Genomic DNA, 22,848 nt, shown 5'->3' with positions numbered 1-22,848 from the left:
AATAAACCATATTTAACGGTAAATATATTCTCACGGTAAGTATAAGGGGCAGTTAGATAAAATGATAATAAAATAAGGTAAATACATTGCTATTAGTAGTACTTCCTCTACTTCTACTACGATTACTGTTGTCATTGTTATTGGGAAGAACAGCAGCACAGTGACCGAGGACATACATCGATTTTGGAACCAGCACAGCCGCACGCAGGTCACTCATTGGGGAAGGGTGTCTCCCAGCTTCCTCATCTGTCAAAGTGAAGAGAATACCAGCGCCTACTCCGCCAGGTGGTGGAGTTTACACGATACGAGGTAAGCACTGAGGACGGTACTCACCTGCCTGTGCGCGGTATTAGTTGCTATATGTATTATTATGCTATCGCTAGTGACCCAGGTGTGGCGAGGGTTGCCCAGGAGCTGGCGCCAGCATTTTCTAGCTGCAGTTAATGCAACTATAAGACTTCAGAGTAATTCGTTTAGTGGTTCGGTATTCGCCAAGCACCTCCTATGTCTTGGGCCCTGTCAGCCTCCCTTGGAGTCATGGGCAATGAACCCAACTCGGTCCTGCCCTCAGCCAGCTCACAGCTCTTAGGAAACAAGTCCTAACCTCAGCGGACAGGGCGGTACGCCTGAGCACCGGTGGGGCAGCATGAGATCAGTGTCAAGAAAATCCTATGGCCAGAGGGGCCCGGAGCCCTGAGGAAGAGAAACCGGGTGGCTGCAGAAATGAGCCAAGTCCTGGGAGGAAGAGAGCACGGGATGTGACCCATCCCGCATTTCACAAGTGCCTCTGTGGGGGCTCGGGCGTGGGCTGGCCCAAGGTAAGCAGTGCACAGGCTGGGCCCTCGGCCACAGCAGTGCTGGGTCAGGGGCAGGAGAGGGCGCGACAGGAACCCAGAAGAGCAGGGTCTCCAACAGTCTGAGCAGAGGGAGGGAGATGGGCCGGGAGCTGGCCAAGCAGAGAATCTGGGAGAATGTCCCGGGCAGAGTGCAGCAGGGAGGGCAAAGGCCCGGAGCTAAATGCAGCACGATGCCAGCAGGACATCAGCGCTCATGGGCTGGAGCAGGGGGAGAGGGTGCCTGGGGTGGGTAACAGATGATCTGGAGGGCCAGGCTTGAAGGATACGGGGGTCTGGCAGGCGAAGCGGGGGCAGGAAGGGTGAAGGAGAGAAAAGAGGAGGTTCTTGCCTTTCAGCCCCCCACTCTGGCCTTGGGATGTGCTGGGCTGCAGATGAGGTGAAGAAAGGTCTAGACACAGCCTGGCTAGTGTGGCTCAATGGTTGAGCATTGACCTAAGAATCAGGAGGCCACGGTTCAATTCCTGGTCAGGACACATGCACTGGTTGTGCGCTCAGCCCCCAGTAGGGGCCATGCAGGAGGCAGCCAATCAATGATTCTCTCTCATCACTGATGTTTCTGTCACTCTCCCTCTCTCCCTTCCTGTCTGAAATCAAGAAAGGTCTAGAAATAACCAACTGCCTTTTCACCAACACATCTGCCTGGTAGAGACAGGCTGGCCTATGAAGCTACCAACGGCCTGTCGTCATCTCTGTTTCATCTGTGCCAGGGCAGGGGGGAAGGAGGGGCCTGCAGACTGGGCCAACTAGAATGGCTGACACCGGCTCCTCTAAGTCACGTGTGCGTACCTCCCCTCTGGCTCCAGCACATGCAGGCCCCAACCTAGCACAGCACAGGCCTGGCCTTCCATTCTCCCGTCACGGCCCCAGGTGGTGTGTGTGTGTGTGTGGGGGTTGGGGGGGCTGTGTTCCTCTGGCCCTAGACCCACCCTGTCCAGGGCTCACACCCCTGGATGCCTGCAGGCTCAAGGGCAGAAGGCTGATGGAGACCAGCTGACTCACTGTTGCCAACAGGGTTTCCAAGGCAACAGCTGTTTCCAATTTCTGTCCCTCCGTGGATACCTGGGAAGCCTTGGCAACAACGTGGTGCCCTGCTCCCGAGATGCTGCAGTGGCCGGGCACGTGGCGTCTGCCCCAGTGCGGCAGGGCTCTAAGGGGACACAGCCCTGGCCCAGCCACAGGCGGCCTCAGGACACTGCACCCGACTCCCTGGGAGCAGGATGAGACAGACTTTGGCCAGAACTAGTGACTATGGGAGCCCCGGCCGACTGTCAGCAAATCCTAGAGGCTCCCGTGAGTAGGTGAGCCTGGCCTGCAGCTGGTGAGGGGCTGTGGCTGGTCCCTCAGGCTGCAGAGGGGACATGGTCCTCAGCACCGGGGACTTCTCCTCCCCTGAGTCATCTGTGGCCACTGCCAACCAGTGTTTTGTTCTGTTCACTTGTGGGAACTGGTACAGACCCTCCGAGAGCCTGACTATGACACGCGTTCCCCATCAGACACCTTCTGTTCTCTGGGCCTCAGTTTCCCCTCTGGTTTCACCATCCATGTGCTTCCAGGGGACAGGGGAGAGATGGGAGCTTCCCAGGGATATGCTGTGTGTCTCTCCCGAAGCCATTCCCAGACAGCTCATCCTCCCAAAGCGCCCTCCACTCTGATCCCTTCGCAGTCACGTGACTACACGCCCAGCAACTGATTTCACAGTGTACACACCGAGCCTTATTTCCCTGCAGTCTCAGTCATGAATAGGTGCGTGTTTCCTTTTCAAACAGTCCTGCTGGGCAGGGGGCTGTGTTTTATGGAGAGAGAGAGAGAGAGAGAGAGAGAGAGAGAGAGAGAGAGGGAGAGAGATTTCCTCACAGTACCCAGCACCATGCGGGCACCTAGGGGGCCTAGCGACTGGGCTTCAGAAATGCAACATGCCATTCCCATGGCGCACCCCACGCTCAACCTCGCCCACAACAAGGCAGATGGGAGCATCACCTCCACTGAAAACCCGCTCCTGAACGTGGGAAGGTCAGCTTTCCTAAACCCAGCCCTGTGGGCTCAGCCCTGCTCAGCAGCAGCGCAGGAGGAAAGGGGCAGCGGCTGCGGAGTGAGGGGTTGAGCGTGCAGTGAGCAGCAGACAGCGTGAGGCAGGGCCAGGGGAGCCTTGGGCCGGGCCTCTGCTTTGCTCTACAGCCTCTAACAGGGTGCTCCATGCTTAAGGCCATCCTCCCTCTCTACCCCCCCAAAAAACGACCCCAAAAGTTCTGATGGAATCCACACAAACAGGACAATGAAAAAAAAGGGCATGGTGAGAGGCTCCGTCCCCTGGGAGAGGCTGACATGCGTGACATACCTCTCCCTAGAAATATGCACGTGCATACGATTTTGCATAAAGTTTTGAGGGGGGAAGCCGATTCAGGGTTACACTGGACGGCATCAGAGGCCTTAAATCACAGCTCTGCCACTTGGGCGAGCGACTGGGCGAGGCCCAGCCTCTCTGAGCTGCGTCCCTCTCATCTCTGAGAGGAGGACGAGCACACCCTGCCAGGTTGCTGCTCATCCCACTGTGGTGAGACCAGTTGCCAAGAGAAGGGGTGGGTGGGACAGAAAGTGGCAGCAGGAGGCCAGGTGAGAGCAGGAAACTTATGTTCAGAACTAACGTGACAGGGAGACAGGAGCGGGCAGGGAAGGCTCGGAAGGAAAAAGAAAAGCCACGAGTATAACTTAAAAAAGAAAATTACACATGTTCACGAGGATGTGGAGAAATCAGAACCCTTGTATGTTGCGGGTGGGAAGGTGAAATATCCAGCACTTGGGGAAAACACTGGCAGTTCCTCAAAAAGTTAAAACGCAGAATTACCACGTGTGATGTTGTAATTCTAGAATAATAAAAGCGTAATGTGCTCATTAGACCGGACGTCTTTCCGGACAACCTTCCGGACGAAGCCGGGGCAGCGAGGGAAGCCGGTGCCGGCAGCCGGGGGAAGGAAGGCCTACTCTTGCACGAATTTCGTGCATGGGGCCTCTAGTTTATAATAGGAGATATTTGCCCTTCCTCCCCAGTCCTGGCACAGAGCTCCCCAAATCCTGGGGGGTTACTGGAGGGATTTTGTTGTGTTAATGAGGCGACTGTAGAAAGTCCCTAGGCAACCTGAGGATGGGGAGAAGGAGGGTTAGAACTTCTAGTCCCATCCCCTGACCTCTGGGAGGGGAGAGGGCATAAGATCAAATTAATCGCCAGCAGCCAATGATTTAATCAATCATGACTATGTAATGAAGCCATAAAAACCCAAGAAGACAGGGCTCTTTAAAAGGGGAAGGCAACAGTGATGCATGAAATAAGTAGAGGGTGAGACATCCCAGTGAAAAAGCATCCACTACACCAGTGGTTCTCAAAGTGGGGTCCCAGGACCAGCAGCAGCCCTGGGAATCTGTTAGAAACACGCATGCTCACACCCCACCCCAGACCTCCAGACTCAGGGATCTGTGTTTTAACAAGCCCCCGGGTGGTTCTGGTCAAGTGTGAGACCCACTGCACTAGGCTACTGACATGCAGGGTCAGGAAGGGAGCGGGCAGTGTGACTGGAGGGGCCTGGGCAGTGTGGCTGAGGGATGCAGGAGGCCAGGGAGCCTGCAGGGCTGAGGCCAGGACTCATCTGTGTGTCCCTCAAGCAGCAGGACCGCTGTCCTGTCCAGGGAGAGGCCCCTCTCAGCTCTGGTGTAGCCACAGCTGTTTTCTCCCCACCCTCCCCCTCTGTAAGAGCCCCCTCCACACCCTGGCCGCTGCCCCTTACCCTTCACGGTCAATGTGTGCCAGGGGCTGCTTGGGCGTGTGTCGGAGTCTCCTGTGGAACTGTGTGAAGTCCAGCTTTTCAGGCTGCAGGTCCCAGGTGGCACCGCTAGAGGGCGAGGGAGGGCAAGAAATGAGAGGCAAGCGGGAGGAGACAAGTCCAGCCAAGGAATGGAGCCGAATGGAGCCTGTGGTGTCAGCTCTGGGGACTGCCTAGTGGGTGTGTCTGGAACCTGCTCAGAGCCAGACAGAGCGGAGCTAAAGGGCCAGGCCACCCATGGCCTGAGGGGTGGACACCAGGGCAGGAGCCCATTAGCAGCCCGTGAACCCTGGCCAACACCTGTTCTTCCAACCTGGTCCATCAGGAACCTTCTAGATCAGTGGTTCTCAACCTTCTGGCCCTTTGAATACAGTTCCTCAGGTTGTGACCCAACCATAAAATTATTTTCGTTGCTACTTCATAACTGTAATGTTGCTACTGTTATGAATCGTAATGTAAATATCTGATATGCAGGATGGTCTTAGGTGACCCCTGTGAAAGGGTCGTTCGACCGCCAAAGGGATCGCGAGCCACAGGTTGAGAACCGCTGTTCTAGAGTCTGAGCCACTGAAAATTCCTCCTTCCTCAGATTTCCCTGCTGCCAGCCCCACCAGCTGTGACCTCAGGGGGGAGCACCGAGGGGGGAGGTTCCCAGCCACAGCTCTCTGTCCTGACCCACCCCAGGCTGCCTGACACCCGGAGCCATCTCCTCTGCTCCTCTCCAGTCGTCCCTCAGCTCCTCTTCCCTCCTCTTTCTTTTCCCCTTGGATACTCTCTCCTTCTCCTTCCCTCGGTCTCCGTCTCTCCTCTCCTGCCCTCCTTCCTCTTCAGCCGCATGCTGTAAGCTATCTCATACCCTCTGGTTCTCCTGCTTCTTCATCAGTGAACTCTCAACATTTCCCCAAACGCCCCACGGGGCATCAGGACACGTAAGCTGGGGTCCCAGCCAGAGCCACACACCACACAGAGGACGGGAGCTCACCTGAAGGAGTCGAAGGTGTTGGCGGCCCAGATGTCTGTGCCCAGCATGTCCAGAGAGTTATCTTTGCTGCCGTTCTAGGAGGGGGGCAGGGAGGAAAGGAAGGGGCAACATTATTTGCTTGGCTGGGACACTGAGAACAAGGGGGGCTGCAGAGGTCTCCCTGCCCCCGCGGTTGGTCATCCTGGGCAGCTGGGAGGACTCGGGTGGACGCCTAGCCTCCGCCCAGGCCCGGCCGTCGCCTGGATGGTGTGTGCCGGAGCTGTGCCATCAGGTACAGAAACGGCTCGGGTCTCGCTGCCGCCCCAGCCCATGGCTCTGTCCTCCAAGCCTCCACATGGACGAGCGGCCCCCAGGCACACTGGAGGGTCCCCGTGGGGGTCAACTTCCGACTCCCTGAAATCAGGCAGCGCTGAGCAGCCCCCACTGACTAAGGCTATGCCAGCAACTGGATTTCTGTCACCCAGCGCCCGTCTCCACACTCAGACAGTTCTTTCGAGGCCCAGCCACAGACGGAAAACACTCTACTCGCTCCAGCTTCTGTGATATGGCTTCTCTGCCCTCCCTGCCTCCACGGCTGTTGCCATCCCTCGCTCGTTAGCCCTGCTGTCTGCTATCCATCCTCTCACTCTTTAAAGGCAAAACCTCCACCTCTGCTAATTCTGAATGTGCACATGCCTTGCGACCCAGGCCTGTGCTCCCAGGTGTGAACACACCCGAAATGTGGGCAGACATTCACCCACCGCAGGCGGCACAGAGGAAATCCCCGAACGCCCACCCGCTGACCACACAGATCCACAGTGGTGTGTTCACATACTGGACGATTACACAGCAGTGAGGATCAACAAATTAAAACAGCACAGCATGGCATCAATAAATCCCACGTGGAGTGTAACCAAGGAACCCATGGTTCATCCATGGCCCCAAGTAAATTTTAAGCTCCTCGACTGCCACCTTCTCTTCTGGTGCCCCCAGTGGCCCGGCGAGGCACACAGTACGTCCACCTCAGATGCCTGCCGACCGATGGAACAGATTCTACCCTGTAAGTGGAGCAGGCGCCGGCCAGCTGTCTGTGTGTCTGAAAGACTGACTCACAGGTTAGAATGTCAAGGGCAATTTTCTGTCCGAGGGCTTCCGATCCAATCAAAGCTCTTGAAACTGGAGAAGTGCCTGGAGAGTCCCCCTCCTTGAGTTCTGGACATCAACCCTCAAAGTCCACAGCCCCCAACACACATGCACACGCATGCACACACACGCCCACACACCACCTGTTCCCCAAACCCTTGTAGTGCCCAGAAAAAATAAAAAAAGCCAGAGGGACAGGAGCCTGGGGACAGATGGACCCACACACAGGTGGACTGCAACCTGATTTCTGGAACTCAGCAGGAGCCAGATCCACCTCACCCTCCAAACCACCCCAAGCCCGCTCCCATCGAGGACCCACACAGAGGAGAGGACAAGCTGAGGAGAGAAGGCGCCCAGGGCCTGCTTGCTCACAGGCCCCCCTGCCTCCTCGAGCCTTCTGTTTGTGGCTGCAGAGGCCTCGCTTCCTCCTGAGCGCACAGGTGACACTGTGTCGGTGTGCGGCTCGCACGCAGGCCTGCCTGTGAAGGGCTCTAAGGCCACACAGCTGCCAAAGCTATGGGGCTATATTCCTCTCTGGGCCACTGTGGCCTTCCTGGACTCAGAGGAAAAAGCAAGTTTCTTTCAACCCCCTCCCCCAGGCTTCTGTTAGATCCAGCTAAAGACCCTTCGTTCCTTATTCTGCACTTTCCTCGACGCTTGTGCCCCACGAACCCACAGCATGTACAGCACATACCCCAGTGGCACCCTTCCTGACTGCTCCGCTGCAGAGCTCCCCACTGGTGTTCTAGCAACACCGATCCGCTGGCCCTCAAGAGTCAGGGTGCATCTGAGTCACCCGGGGAGGGGAGTGCTGATGGTTTAAATTGTGTGCAGCTGGAGTGGTCCATGGACCATGCTTTTGGAAACACTGGATGTTAAAAAGAGTTTCACGGGGAGAAAAACGTTTAAAAAAAGGCTCCCTGGTCGAATGTTTGGGACACAATGAGATCATGAAATAAATTATCTAATTGCAGAACTTCTCAGTGCCTTTATTGGCTTTACATGGATGCTGACTCTTCAAACAGGTGGCAGTATAGTGTGCAGTATTTCCCAAACTCTCTTGGCCAGAAATCTACCCCGCCCTTCCTCTTTACAGTATTTCACAGAGCACTTTGCAGGACTAGGGTTCCATGGAACCCCGCTTAGAAAACAGTCATCTAATGCTCTCTCTGTTAGCTCTCTTCTCCAGTTAGTCTGCCATCTTGTCAAAGGTAGAAACCCTGGCTTGGGCCTAGCTGGCATGGCTCAGTGGTTGGGTGTTGACCTGTGAACCAGGAGGTCACAATTCGATTCCCGGTTGGGGCACATGAGTGGGTTGTGAGCTTGATCCCCAAGTGTGGGGCGTGTAAGAGGCAGCCGATCAGTGATTCTCTCTCATCATTGATGTTTCTGTCTCTCTCTCTCCCTCTGCCTTTCTCTCTGAAATCAATACTATTATATATATATATATATATATATATATATATATATATATATAAAATAAACCCTGGCTTCGCTTTTTTTATTGTATCTCCCTGCCCACTCCCCTCCCCTGACCCCATCCTAGCCTTGGGACCCAGCATCATCCATGACCTATTATTTATCAAGGGCTCAGAGGCCAGGCACTGAGAGCTCTCCATAAAGCCTCCTGGTTTCTTCAAGAACACTCTCCAGGCTGCAGTTCCCGGGCTGGCCTGTGAGCACAGCTTGTCTCCGAGTCCCCCTCCCCCCCACCCGGCTCCGCAGCCCCCGGCCCTGCTCCCCAGGTTGCTGCAATGCCAAGGCTTCGAGAAGCCCATCAAAAACAAGCACCCTTTTCAGGGGATCGTTGTTAGCACTTAAACGCGCGGCTGCACACTTCACAACAGCCCGTTACTGGCAATTAGGGGCCCCATGCCAGGGCGAAGCATGCTGCTCTCAGCGCCACCACAGAGGGCTAATGAGCACTTTAAACAGTGTGGAAGGAGAAATGGAAGCGGCCTGCCCATGGGCTGGGACACTGAAGCTGCCCCCGAGAGGCCCCTTGGGAGCACAGCTACCCCAGCTCAGGGGAAGACAGACCCCAGGTGATGACAACAGCAGACGGGGCAGCACTCACGGAGGCCAGGCACCATCGAGCACTTTACCGCTGTTACAGCCCTAGGAAGCCAGTGTGGTCACCCCCATTTCCCCGAGGAGGAAACGGAGGCCCGGAGAACTGGTCCGTGTTCACAGAGCAAGTCCCAGAGAGGCCCTGCGCTTATGCTCTTAACCCCTGCAGTGTGCAATTATTCAGATAAATCCCGACCCCACTGTAGATTTCCACAATGCAGTCACATACCCACCCCCACAACTGTTTGGGTCCTCGAGTCTGTCTCTGTCGTGTTTGGGAAGGCAGAGTTGGTGGAGAGGGTACATCTGCTGTCGTGAAGTTAGGAGGGAACATGGGGTGTGAGCTGTCTGAGTGAATGAAACAAGGTGGGAGTCAATCCCTATACAGTAGAAATACATGCTAAGTCAGGTGTAGCAGAGGGAAAAGAACCCTCTCCTATGCTGCTTTCTTTTCTTTATTAACACAACTAAGAATGACTTTTGTTTGTGCATGTGTGTGTGTGTGTGTGTGTGTGCGCGCGTGCGCGCACGTGCACATGCGTTGACAATTCTAGTCTGCAAGGGTTTAGAAACTAGATAGAACCTGGCCAAAACAGATACTTCCTAAGGCTGGGTCTAAAGCTGCTCTCAGACTTTAAGGGTGACTTGGGTTTGCTTCAGCAAAAAGGAAAGAAGAAGCCAAGTACAGAGGGAGGTGGGGAAGGGCAGGGCTCAAGGAGAAACAGTTGTGTCGTGTGCATATGCATGCGCGTGCATGTGTGCATGTGCGTGTGTGTGTGTGTGTGTGTGTGTGTGTGTCCATTCAGCACCAAGGACAGCACCCACATGCAAGTGGGAAAGCCTATGATGAGCCCCCAACAATTTAACCCCCTTACAGTAGGAGGGGCCCTGAGACAGGAGCATGGCAGAGCAGAGCCAGCAGAGAGGACCTCCTGGGAGGCGCCAGCGCTGAGTTCAGGAGCAGGAAGTCCATTTCTATCACTCTGGAACTTCTGTGTCTCTCTGTCCATTCCGTCTCTTCCCTCTCTATCCTCATGGTCTTTGAATTAAGACCCAAAAAGACCAGGGAGAGGTGGGAGATAATGACGAAAGCCTATGGCCAAATATAACTCCTCTAAGACAAGGTCACTTCCAGAATACTGACACTGATACAGTCAAGATGCAGAACATGCCCAGCCGGAGTGGCTCAGTGGTTGAGAGTCGACCTATGAACCGGGAGGTCACAGTTTCATGACCACATGCCTGAATTTCAGGCTCAATCCTCAGTGGGGGTGGTGTGGGAGGCAGCCGATCAATGATTCTCTCTCATCATTCCCTTTTTCTTCCTCTTTGAAATCAATAAAAATATTTTTTAAAAAAGATGAAAAACATTTCCACCAGCATAAGAATCCCCCTGGCTGCCCTTTTATACCCACACCTACTTTCTTGGCTCCCCTCCTTCCCTAGCCTTCACATCGGCTAACCGGTCCCCACTTGAACAATGTTCCATAAATGGAATCAGAGAGTATGTAACTTTGGGGACTGGCTTTTGTCTTTTTGTTTTCCACTCAGCACCATTCCCTGAGGGTTGTGAGTGGCAGGAGCTGGCTCCTCTCTTGCTGAGTGCCACAGCTTGTCCCACAGTCATGTGGCTGAAGGACATGTGGGCTGTTTCCAGTTTGGGCTATTATCACTAAAGCTGCTATAAACATTTGAGTACAGGTTTCTGTGTGAACATAAGTTTTCATTCCTTGGGGATAAACAGCCAGGAATGCAATGGCTGGATCAGATGGTTCTTGCATGTTGAGTTTTTGAAGAATCTACCCAACTGTTTTCCACAACGGCGGTACATCTCCCCCAGCGTGTATGAGTGACCCAGCAGTGTATGACGGGGCACACGTTGCACCCTCACCAGCGCTTGGCGTTGTTCATTACGGATGATCCGATAGGTGTGGGCTGATGTTCCCTCGTGGCTAATGGTGTTGAACATCTTTTTGCGTGTGCTTACTTGCCACCTGTATATCCTTTTTGGTGAAGTATGTGTCTTCGTGTATTTTGTCCATTTTTAAATTGGGTTATTTTAATGTGGATTTGAGAGTTCTTTATATATTCTAGATACTAGTCCGATTTCACATCTCAGTGTTGACATCTATGGATTATCCCCTCTTCGTTCAGTATGAAATCTTCTCAATTCTTGGTAGGACAGGTGACTTTTGACTGCACTCAGGGAACTTCCGTGATACGTTATGAGATTCTGAATCTCGTTTAAATCTGTTTTAACTGGCTTTTGGGCCACCACCCTGGCAGGGGAAAGGGGTCACGGCCACAGTATATAACCAGTCCAAGGGTGGCTCTGTCGTTACAGCTGGTGGAGGCGAAGTTACAGGTCCTCATATGGTCTCCAATGACCCTGCCATGGAGGTGGCCTTCTTACCACTGGACAACAGAAGTCCCAGTTCGCCATTAGGCCTCCTCTGACACATCCCAGCAGGGAGTGGAGGGTGTCTCACTAGTGCCGGGTGGGGTGCAAGTCCAGCTCCCCTACCTGGTCTCCGATAATACCATGGGGAGTGTAAGGGCACTTTCACAAGCCAGCAGGGAGGCAAGCTGCATCTTCCTACTTGGCTTTCTCTGACACCACCCCAATGGGGAAGGGTTGAGGTACCTGTCACAGCCGGGCGAGGGTGGACGTCCAGGCTCCCACTGGGTCTTTGCTGGCGTGGAGTGGGAGGGGCCGCAGTGTTTCCTGTGCTGTTTGGCTGGAGTAGAGCAGCTACTGTGTAAGTTTTCTATCCTGCTAGGTACCTGCCATCTCCTGGGTCAGAGTCAATGTTGGCACCGAAGGTTTACCCAGCCTGCAGGTTGGCATAGGATTCAGAGTGGGTGGGGGGACAGCAGAGAAATCTGGAAAATCCAGACCTCCTGTTGCTCTTGGCAGCTGTTTGGATCCAGTGGCTATTTCATGGAGACAGAACGTAAACAATGGAATACATCGCAGAGAGGCTCGGAGGTCTGTGCAGCCCAATGCCTCATTTCCCAGAACAGACAGTGGGCGGCGTGCCACACCCGGGTCGGCCTCTGTTCTCCTGACCTTTGGGACACTCTCCTGGTGCCTCACTTTGCTGCCGGGCATCGTGATGGAACAGGGAAGTGCCCTGCTCTCACGCTCCTGGGAGTGTGGGATCACAGGCTGCCGCCAGGACTCAGAGACACCATTTCTGACACGCCCCCACCTTTCCCAGGCTCCGCAGGGACCCGCCTGATAAGGAGGTGTGCTCATTAGGCTCCCAGCACCGTTTCATCACCTTGCTCGGCAGCCAACACGGCCAGCCAAGCCCTTCAGTCAGGAAGTCCTTCCAAGGTCTAATCATAGGCCTCTGTGCGAACATTCATTTTCTCTCCTTGGCTCCTCCGTGCAGACGGAGAAGAGCTGCTCCCTCCTGACCCCACACGACCTTCGTACGCCTGCAGCTTTCTTCCCTGAAATGCTCAACCCCAGGCCGGGACCCTGAAATGTTTCCTCATGCTTTTCTCTAAATCATCTTCATGCAGCCCTAGCTGATTTGGATCAGTGGATAGAGCATCAGCCCATGGACTGAAGGATCCTGGGTTCAATTCCAGTCAAGGGCATGCACCTCGGTTGCAGGCTCGACCCCCCTGGCTGTGGTTGTGGCACGTGTGGGAGGCAACCAATCAATGTATCTCTCTCACGTCAATGTTTCTCTCTCTCTGTCTCTCCCCTTCCCTTCCACTCTCTCTTAAAAAAAAAAAAAAATCAATGGAAAAATGCCCTCAGGTGAGGATTAACAACAACAAAAAATAATACATCATCTCCATGCATTTCCCCAACATGATGGAAAGGTGCAAACAGTATTTATTCCTCCTGAGGCGATGGACAAGTTCTCATGGGAAGAGGCTGCCAGGATGCCAAGGGTCCTCAATACAGCCGGATCCCAATTGCTGCAGCTGGACAGGCCTTCTTGGGACTATGTGTGGCCCAGTTTTTGATCTGAGCTTCCTTCCTCCCATCTTGTGGGACTCGGCCTATCTAGGCTGCTCCCACTTTGTGCCTCGAAAAGGCTGCAGAGGAGGCGAAGGGATTTTGTTCATTTGTCTTGTTTTATATTAGTTGAAATAAAATAAGTAAGCCCAGGGCATGACTAATCCCTGGACGGGGCTTGCACCTGGGCCCCACCATGGTCTGTGACCCACTACACAGAGCTTTCTGGGCAGAATGCAGCACCTTAGCATCCTCTGGCCACCACCTTTCCTGGGCACATGGGGCCAAGGTAGGGAGTCAGGGGCAGTGCCAGAGCAGCCCGCCACTCTGGTCTCAATTTAGCCTGTTTCCTCTGGAACTAATTCTCCCCCATGGGCAACTGTGGGGAAGTAGAACTGCCCTGTCATCCCAGTGACCTCAGAAAGCTCAGCAAGGTCGCTGTGGCCAGAGGCACAGGGCCCACTAGGGGCTGGCTGCATGGACTAGATCTGGGCCAACGCCGACATCATTATGAGCACCGACTGTGTGCAAGGCCCTGAGCCAGGGGAGTCAGGGAAGCAGAGCCAGCCCTAGCTCCCATCTTGGGTTGACCAGCTGGCTGAGGGCACAGGCAGATGCACATGGAACAGCCTGATCACATCATGAATCTGCCTGGATGGGAGGCGAGTGGGTGTGCTCGTGGGGCGGGCAGCTGTCCCTGAGAGCTGGTCCTGTGCTCGGACATCTGGTGGACCGGGTTGAAGGGGGCCCTGAATCATGGATGGGCCAGCAGCATCCCATCGGAGCTGCACTCAGCAAACGACCTCTTCAATAGGCAGCTGTGGTTCTGCCCTCCATCAGGGAGCCGCTCCGTGTGGGCAGGGGCAGCTGGTGAAACAGAAACCCTCACCAGCTATGATTCCTCCATCAGAGGCCCAGGGTGGTGCTCCCACTGGAACGTGAGCCCTCGTGGACCACGGGGACCAAGGCAGCCCCCTAGATAGCACCGAATGAGAAGCAAGGAACCTGTCCTGACACCACTGGGCTGCACTGCCAACCCCGAGCACCCACTCAGGTTGTACTGAGAGAGAAAGAAGCTTCCCCCTGGTTTACATCACTCTGTTGTTGGTACCCTAATTAACTGGGTCACTCGTGTCTCAATATCAGGCCTTTCATCACTGAACCGAAGTCCTCCTGACCTCAGGAGACCCCATTCCAATCCAGCTGCTGCCTCTCGTGCAGCATGGTGTGTAGCACACGGGTCCCAACCACAGCCTTCCACCCAGGGGTCCGACTCCGGCCCCTCCTCCGCTCCGCCTGCCCAGGCTTCCGAACCCTGGGACGCCTGAGGTCTGGGCCACCTTTGGAAACTTGCATCTCCTGCCCAGCACTGGGCACCCTTTCACACATCATTTTTTCCTTCTAAATGGCAGGGCTCCTGAAGGCAGGGCCATGCTTCAGGCCCACCAGGGCTTAGCACCAGATCCCTGCACTCCCTGGCTGAGGGATCTACAGGAAATCCTTTTGCGAACACATCAACTCTTTGGCCTGCTGAGCTGTGCTTCACACAGCACTGAGCATACAAAGACTCAGGCCATGTGGCCGTCCCTCAGCCCAGTCAGCTCTCTGAAGGCAGGAGCAAGCTGTTGCAGGAGCCCTTCAAGGCTCCCTCATCTCTCTGGACAGATGCAGTGTGAGGCTGGGCTAGGGGTGGGTTGGGGGGGGGGGGATATATGTGTTTTTTTCAACCTAGGAGTCACCAGGGATGACGCTGGAAGACTTGCTGCCTCCTTCTTCACATAGGAGTTATGTGTCCTGGTCCCAGGACAGCTGGCTGGCCTAGGGAAATGGCCACGTCTCTGACACTGCACCCCCACAGCCTGCCCCTCTCTAGGTCTTCTGCAAACCTGGAGCAGAATATCCAAAGTGCCCCACTGGCACCAACCCCCCAGGAGTCCCACTGTTTGTGGGACCCATCATCACTTGGATGTGTGGGCCGCCAGTTCATTCATTTTACTGCTGAGTCATGTTCCAAGGGGAGCATGTGTCACATACCACTTTCCATTCTCCTCTCAGTGGACATGTGCTTGTATGCAGATGTTTGTTACAGCACATAATGCTGCTACTGAAAAGAAATCCTATGAATCTCTGTGTTCTTAGGAGGGGCTGCCTCACTGTGGGCTGGGCATTCAGGGAGAACTTTCCAGACGGCAGTCGGCACCTGTCCTCTTCCACTTCTTGTGCACTCCACCCTCCACTCCTCAGGAGAGCCGTGCTTTTCTGGCCTCCAATCCACTGTCGCCCGCAGGCAGGGAGGAGGCATCAGAAAGAGAAGCTGGACCACCAGAGGGTGTACGGGGGACCTGCAGGGTCACCAGCGATGACCATCCTGGGCCAGCCCAGCAACCCAGACAGACAAGACACATGGCGACCCCGGATGGGGCAGAGCTCTTCCCTACCTGCTGCGGGGGGGCTCGCCCTCGGGAGAAGGGACAGCTGCTGTCCAGCTGCCGGCTGCAGTCCGCTGTCCACTGCAGAGGAGAAAGGAGGGGTCAGTGATGGCAGGACATGCAGGCTCAGCCTCCCTCAGCCCGGGCCCCCCACACATAGCCCTGTCCTCCTGCCGCAGAGACAGGAGAGACTCCTGCTCGGCCATTTCAACAGCAGATGCTTCCGACCAGCAGGCCCAGGTTGGCAGCTCTGAGTTCCACGGGGAGGTGACCCTCTGGTACACGTGGGGAAGGCAACCTAGATTCCCTCCACCTAAGCTCACCTAAGTGATGAAGACCCAGCCACACCCCAAAGTCAACCAGACGTGACACAGGGTCACTGTGAGTTTTGAACAACGGGCACCATGTTTGCCCACCTGCCCACCTTCAGCCACGCTAGCCCTCTACAACGCCAAGGCCAGAGCTGGAGGTGAGGCGAGTGTGTGTGGATCTTCCCAAAGGACGATGGAGCTATGGACCGACCGGACAGCCTGGCCTTGGGGAAGAGCCCCAGACTGGCCAGCAGAGCCCAGACCCGCACCTTCCTGCTGACAGCTTAGAGGCCCGATGTGCCCCAAGGTGCACCCCACCTTGACCGTCCCAAAGCCTGCCACACTGGGGTCCCTGGACCCCACTCTCTATCTACTGAATCAGACTCTGTGAGGGCAGGGCCTGGGCATCAGCATTTTGACAAGCTCCCGAGTGATGCACCAGCAGTTTCAGAGCCACTGATACCCATGTGACCTCCCAGGCTTCATTGCGTCATCTCTACAATGGGACAGCCAGGCTGGGCGGCTCTGCAGGCTGCGATGAGGACGTCTGTAACCCGTAAAACACTGTGGAAGTACGAGCAGCAGTAACAGCGGGCCCTTCCTGTGTGCGGTGCTACCGAGCTCCATGGTGGTGTGTTTATTATTGTGTTAAACGTTAGCTGGCCTCGCAGCCTAAGGCTGCTGGACACGGACCTTGATCTACGCCCTGTACAGGGAAAGCAATCTCTCTCTGCCTGACACACTTGGTCAGAACTGGCAGTGAGTGTGGATGGCTCAAGGCCTGGCTTTGTAAACCTTGGCTGGACACACCTTCCTGACTGTGGGCCAAGGGCACGACCTTTGTGCAGGAAAGGTATGTTATTACCATGCTGACGACACGGGCCGGTGCAGTATACTCTAGAGCAGTCTGTCCCACAGACATGGCATGAGAGCCACCAACAGAGCCGCAGACGTCACTGTCAGTGACCCGGCAGCCACGTTTTAAAAAGGTCAAATTAAGCGCAAGACTCCATTTTATCTCAACATATTTAAAACAGGTGATCAACATCAAATTTATGAACGAGATATTTCTTATTCTTCTCTTCACATTAAGTTTTTGAAATCCACTCAGAGCCCACCTCAACTTGGACCCGCCACATCGCAAGTGCTTGCGAGCCGCATGGGGCAGCCCAGCGGGAGGGAAATGGCAAAGGTGGCGTCCCAGTCCCGGGGGAGTCCCAGCCCTCCATCCACTTCTTGCCCATCTGGGCTCTGCACTGCAGAGGAGCGGATCCCTGCCTATGGTGACTCCTAGCCTCCAGCGTCAGCTGGTTCGGCCAATGGGAGACAGGAAGAAGGGAAAAGTCAGTCAGTTGGTTCGGCCAATGGGAGACCGGAAGAAGGGAGGAGTCAGGGCATCAGCTCCCGCCTCCCCCCACCTCAGGTGGCATTACCAGCAGGGACAGGGTCTCCCTCATGGCTCCAGCCCTCAGCCTTCTGTGCATGACCCTGACCCTGACTCTGGCAACACCTGTGCCTCAGGTGTAGAGGTGGTAAGGCTTCCTGCAGTTAAATCTCGGGTAATTTCGCTGCTCAGCTTTTTTATCATCCGTAACCAACTCCATGGATTAAATTCCCTCTGTCTAGATATTTGCAGTCTCAAAGCATCTCCCCAAGATATTTATTAATTATAGGGGGGAAAGGAAAACCTGAGAAATCCATCAGACACCACCTCGACCAAGTTATTGAGGACAACACTGCCCGTGACAAACTCTATCAACATCCTGGACTCCCCAATACAATGGATGCACTGAGAAGGACACATTACCTCTGAGGTGTTCTTGCCAAAAATACACAGTCTCAATCTAATCAGGACAAAACATCAGGCAATTCATATTGGGGAACTTTCTACAAAATCAGTGATCAGTGCTCTTCAAAAGCATCAAGGTCACCTGGCCGGTGTGGCTCAGTGGTTGAGCATTGACCTATGAACCAGGGAGGGCACGATTTGATTCCTAGTGAGGGCACATGCCCGGGTTGGGAGCTGGATCCCCAGTGTGGGATGTGCAGACAGCCGATTGATGATTCTCTCTCATCACTGACGTTTCTATCTCTCTCTCCCTCTCCCTTCCTCTCTGAAATCAATAAAAATACATGTTTTTTAAAAAGTGTCAAGGTCGTGTAAGGTAAGAAAAGACCAAGAGGGTTTCACAGATTGGAGGAGAATAAGGAGACACAACAATTACATGCAAATTTGGATCCTGGAATAGAACAAGGATATTAGTGGAACAACTGGTAAAATCCTGAATAAGGCCCCATTGTACCAATGTTAACTTCCTACTTCTGATCATTGCACTGTGGTTATGCAAGATGCTCATATTAGGGAACACTGGGTGACAAACAGGTTCATAGGAACACCCTGCACTGTTTTTGCACCTTTACTATAAGCCTAAAATAATTTCAAAATAAGAGTATACATATACTAGTATATACTATATACATACAGGGTGGGGCAAAAGTAGGTTAACAGTTGTTCACATGGAAAACAATACAATAATTAATAAATAATAATATGAGAATAATCTGTGTTTCACACTCACAACTGCAAACCTACTTTTGCCCCACCCTGTATAGTAAGAATCTGATCATTCCTCGCCACCTCAGTAGTGACCATGCTGCTCCAAGCCACCATCACCTCTCGCCTGGACACCTCAATGGCTTCCTAGTCTTTTTCATCAGTCATACCACATTTTTCCTCTGCTCAAAAACCCTCCTGTGTCTTCCTGTCTCGCTGGAGAACAGGCCAGAGTCCTCCCCCGGGCCAACAAGGCCCTGCAGACCTGGCTCTTCTACGACATTCCACTGGCTCACTCTGCTCCCAGGAGACTGGACCCAAAGCTGTTCCTCACAGCGGGACGTGATCTGTGCCCTTGACATTCCCTCTGCCTGGAATACTCATTCCCCAGTGGCCGCCCTCTCTTATCTTCTCCAAATCTTTGCTCAAAAATCCTTTTCTAAGTAAGCCTTAGGGACAGCCCAGCTCTCACACCCCTGACTGCGCCTCACTCGTGTGTATATAACCTTTTAACAATCTAGTTCTTCGTCTATCATCCGTCTTTCCCCACCAGAAAGTAAGAGCTAGGGGGGAGGGGGTCATGGTCCATTCTATTAATCACTCTGTCCCAGAGCCTAGAACAGGGCCTGGTAAATAAATGTTAGCTCTAATTACATTTCACTATTGAGCCAAAAGTAACTCGTAGAAAAAGGGCAGATTTAAACAATTGTGCTTTATGCCAAACACCGCCAACCAATGTGTAGGAGCTCATGCTAAATCAACAAGCAAGCTACAAACGACACGGACGCTAGAACCTCAACTCTGTAAAAGGTATATAAAGAGTTTTACACAAAAATTATATTAGCTTCTGCCATAAAATTACGCTGAACTTCTTTCTGTTTTCTGATTGTCTCTGTTTTTCCAAATGCTGCTTTAAAAGTAAAATAAAAATTTAACCCATTAAAATATAACTGGTAATCATATTAAAAAGAAATCAAGAAAATGCACATTAAATGACGAGAGACAATTTGTCCCAATACGCTGGTGGCAGTGTGACTAATGGGCAGTCGTTTTGGAGAGCAATTTGGCAATGGCTGTTGAAATCGATTCCATTTCTCAGCATCTGCCTGAAGAAACACTTTGTATGTGCAGGCAGAGGCACGTCCAACAGTCTTCACTGAAGGACCTTGTATTTCCAGAGAAACATTTGGAAGTAACCTGAATGCCCATCAAAGGTGAATGGCTGAGCGATGGAACATGCATACTATGGGCTACTGTGCGGCCATTAAGCAGAACACAGCAGATGTACATGCTTGGAAGACTCCCCAGGGCATACAGCTGGGGGAAAATGCGAGTTTTTGAACAACATAGATACTGGCTACAATCTATCATTTTGAAATAATACACTTTTATAAGTCATATTATATAGGAAGTCGCTAAGGGAGAGTCTTTTGATAATATTTGAATTCTCGTGTACCATGAGAATGTATGGCTATAGTACTTATAAATGTAAAGATATACTATTTTTTTTAAATAAGGGGAAAAATAAAATGAGTCCCCCATGCTCAACCACCCCCATGCACAGCTCCCCTCAAACTCACTTCTTCTGTTAAGACTTTCATGGGTGGTCCACCATTGAGTGCTTCCTCCTACGAGCAAAGATGTGGGGGTTGGAGGTTGAAAGGCAAGGTGAAATGAAGGGATGGGATAAAAGGGGATGAGGGAACAGTGAACAAAGAAGGCAGAATGAAACAACAACAAAAACATGAAGAAAAAGAGAAGAAAAACATTGTGAAAAAGAGACCTCAGGCCAGTCTGAGTACTCAGGTCCCAGCCTACCTACGGGCATCACCGAGAGTGCAGTTTGGCTGGTTCCTGTTTCTGTCTCAGTTGTTTCCTCTGTAGAATGGAACTACAACCCCCTTACTCCCAAGCACACAGAGAGGACAACGTTCAGGATACGACTTTGGGGACTTGGAATCCAATGAGGGGTAGGCACTCTTGAAATGTATGTGTGTGGGGTTTTGATTTAAAATATGGTATCCTCAAAGTGTTGGGAAACTTGGAGCATATATTCTCTTAGTTACTCATCTAAAGAAATGGGAGCTCACTCTCTCCCCTCCCCTCCCCTCCCCTCCCCTTCTCTTCCCTTCCCTCCTCTTCCTTCCGTTTATCCTGCCATCCATCCATCTTTCTAGTTGGTGCTGGGCAGGGGCAGGGAGAACAAGCATCATAAGGTATTTTCCTCCTGAGTGTCAACTGTCATCTCTCAGATCCTACGAAAATGGCCTCACCAACTGAAGGACAACATTCTTCCCCGTTCCCTCAAGCTTTCTCAAGGTTTCCGAGATTCTTAACAATTTTCCTCTCCCAGAAACATTACAGCACCACCGCAGACAGGCAGACGGGACATTCTCTGGGTTATTTTTGTTCTTTGTTTTTGGCTTCCATTTGAAACAGTCATCAAATTAAATAAAAACAGTCAAACGTGCTTTAGCAGAGAGATTTCCCATAAGGCTGTGTCAACAGAAGCGTGTTACGTAGACACTTCTAAGCCCGGCCTTGTCCACAGTGCACCCTCCTCTGGAGCCTGTACCCCAGCTGTGTCTTGGGGCGCCTGTGGGACGGGGTGGGATCAAGATGGCAATGTCCTTCCTTGGCCAGCAGCGCACAGGCGGACCTGCCCAGTGCTCACATTCTTCCAGGGAACGTCATAAAATCCAGGAAGTTTAAGGAATGCGTCCAGATGTTACCAGTGGCTGTGTTGTCCACGTTCTGCCTTGCAACCAACATCTATTTTTGTTGTTGCTTTTTAATTGTATTATTTTTTTAATCCTCACCTAAGGATTTTTTTAAACTGATTTTTTAGAGAGAGGAAGGGAGAAAGAGAGAAACATCGATCGGTTGCCTCCCATATGTGCCCCGACCGGGGATTGAACCTGTAACCTAGGTATGTGCCCTGACCAGGAATCAAACCCACAATCTTTGGTATAGGGGACAATGCTCCAACCAACTGAGCCACCCGGCCAGGGCAACAAGCATCTGTATAAAGCCCCTCCAGATGTGGATACTGGCGCATGGTCAGGCCCAGGAGCAGGAGCCAGCAGTGCAGGGCCCAGACGGAGGGCACCTCTCTATCTGCTGTCCTCCTGAGAGCTCAGCAGTCACCACAGGAAGGTCAAAGTCACTGGCAGGCCCCTCCTTCCGAAATTCTCTCTCCAGGGCCTGCTTTGCAAACAGAAATTCACAAAGCATTCCTCTAGGGTGAAGCTTCAGGGCTTCCTTGGACTCTCCTCCTGTAAGAACCCATTTCACCTGGAAGAACCTTTGGAAGATGCCCTGCTGGAGCCATCAGAGTCCAGATGGTGGCAGAGGCAGATAGCACCCACCAGGCTGGCCCCACCCACCTGTCCATGGGGCCAGCTCCTGGGGGAGACAGCTCCCGGATGCTTATGGGAGGCGGCAAGAGCGCTTCCTCTCCATCCCAATCTTGGCCCACAGTGTTTCATCTGAGTCCACCTTCCACCCAAGACCACAGACTGACCAGGAGGGGGCGAGACCAGCCTGAGACCCTGGTCAGAACGCCTCAGGGGCCTCACTAGGTCTGACACAGAGCCCTGAGGGATTGCTAGAGAGACTCGATTCTGTAGCTGCCCAAACCTGCCTGTATTTGAAATCAGAGAAAACATTCACAAGTCACAGCCTTCTCATTGTGTGCATTTTGGATAAGCTGCAACTCCCCCGATCTCTTCCAGAACATAAGCGAATAGAGGACAGGGAATAAATAGGGTAGAACACATAGTAGGTGCTCAATAAATCTGTGTACCGTTAATCGCATGTTGGCCCAATAGGATAGGACAGAGCAGAGGTGGGTCAGAGGGTCTGAGAGGAGCTCGCTGTAGGGATCCCACGCTCTGTGGGTGGGACCATCCACATCCCAGCGATCTAGGGCCAGGCAACTAGATTTAGGGTCCCCTTATCACACCCTTTGAGTTTTCCCAGGCCCTGTACCTGCCCGGGCCCCAGCCCTTCTGCTCCTCCCTGAGGCGATGCTCACCTGGGAGATGTGGGACTGCGTTTTCTCGCTCTCACCATCACCTTCCGTCTTGTCTGCCAGCAGCCCCTGCACCTGGTACTCGAGCACGTAGCTGTCGATGAACCGCTCGAGCTCCTCGATCTCCTGGGAGCGGCTGCTCCCAGCCTCAGAGGAGGCAGATGCTGCCGAGGAGTTCTCCATCCCTCCAGCGCGGGCTGGGTCAGGGCTGCGGGAGAGAAAGAGCAAGGCTCTGTGAGACAAAGCTGGAGGCGGAGGCCATGCCCTCGTCAGTGTGAGGTACATGCTGTTAATTCCCCTGTGTGGAAAGGGAAACTGAGGCCCACACAAGACAGGTAACTTGCCTAACTGACCAACATAGGAACGTGTGCGATGTTTGGTATTAGTCCATACCTAGACCTTGCCATCTGGGAAAAAGCAGAAAACAGACCCATTTCCCAACTTGGAGTTAAGAAACGCTGCCAATAAAGCAGAAATAGACCACAGGCTTTGGTGTCCCAACCTTTAGGATATATCGGGGATCCTCAGACACAAAGCCGCCAAGGAAATGCCTCCTTCTAAAAAGATGTCTTCTCTTTGGACACCAGACTCTCCCTACATTAGCTGGAGCCTGCAGGCCTGAAGTTATAAGCACAGTCCCGCAGCCTTGTGATGGTGCGGCTCAGGGACCCACGCTGGGCTCAGTCTGTAGGAATGTGA

The 22,848-nt window shown here is 53.1% G+C and overlaps 1 protein-coding gene across 5 annotated transcripts in view; it reads right to left on the bottom strand.

Annotated features, from left to right (window-relative positions):
• Positions 1–22,848, bottom strand: part of CTIF (cap binding complex dependent translation initiation factor) — a 238,165-nt gene that overhangs the window by 151,630 nt on the left and 63,687 nt on the right. For 4 of the 5 annotated variants that reach the window (XM_070421124.1, XM_070421123.1, XM_070421127.1 and 1 more), the window contains 5 exons: positions 22,153–22,357; positions 19,697–19,744; positions 15,261–15,332; positions 5,652–5,725; positions 4,634–4,738 (listed from right to left, as the gene is read on the bottom strand). In XM_070421124.1, the coding sequence (XP_070277225.1) occupies positions 4,634–4,738; positions 5,652–5,725; positions 15,261–15,332; positions 19,697–19,744; positions 22,153–22,332 (479 nt within the window). In that variant the 5' untranslated portion in view covers positions 22,333–22,357. The remainder of the gene's footprint in view (positions 1–4,633; positions 4,739–5,651; positions 5,726–15,260; positions 15,333–19,696; positions 19,745–22,152; positions 22,358–22,848) is intronic. The other variant, XM_070421128.1, reaches the window with a different exon arrangement.

Source organism: Myotis yumanensis, unplaced genomic scaffold, assembly GCF_028538775.1.
Source record: "Myotis yumanensis isolate MYYU_CA2020_CCGP unplaced genomic scaffold, mMyoYum1.0.hap1 SCAF_7, whole genome shotgun sequence".
Lineage (NCBI taxonomy): Eukaryota > Metazoa > Chordata > Mammalia > Chiroptera > Vespertilionidae > Myotis > Myotis yumanensis.
The sequence above is the reverse complement of the archived record's forward strand: the minus strand, read 5'-3'. Positions and strand labels throughout refer to the sequence as shown.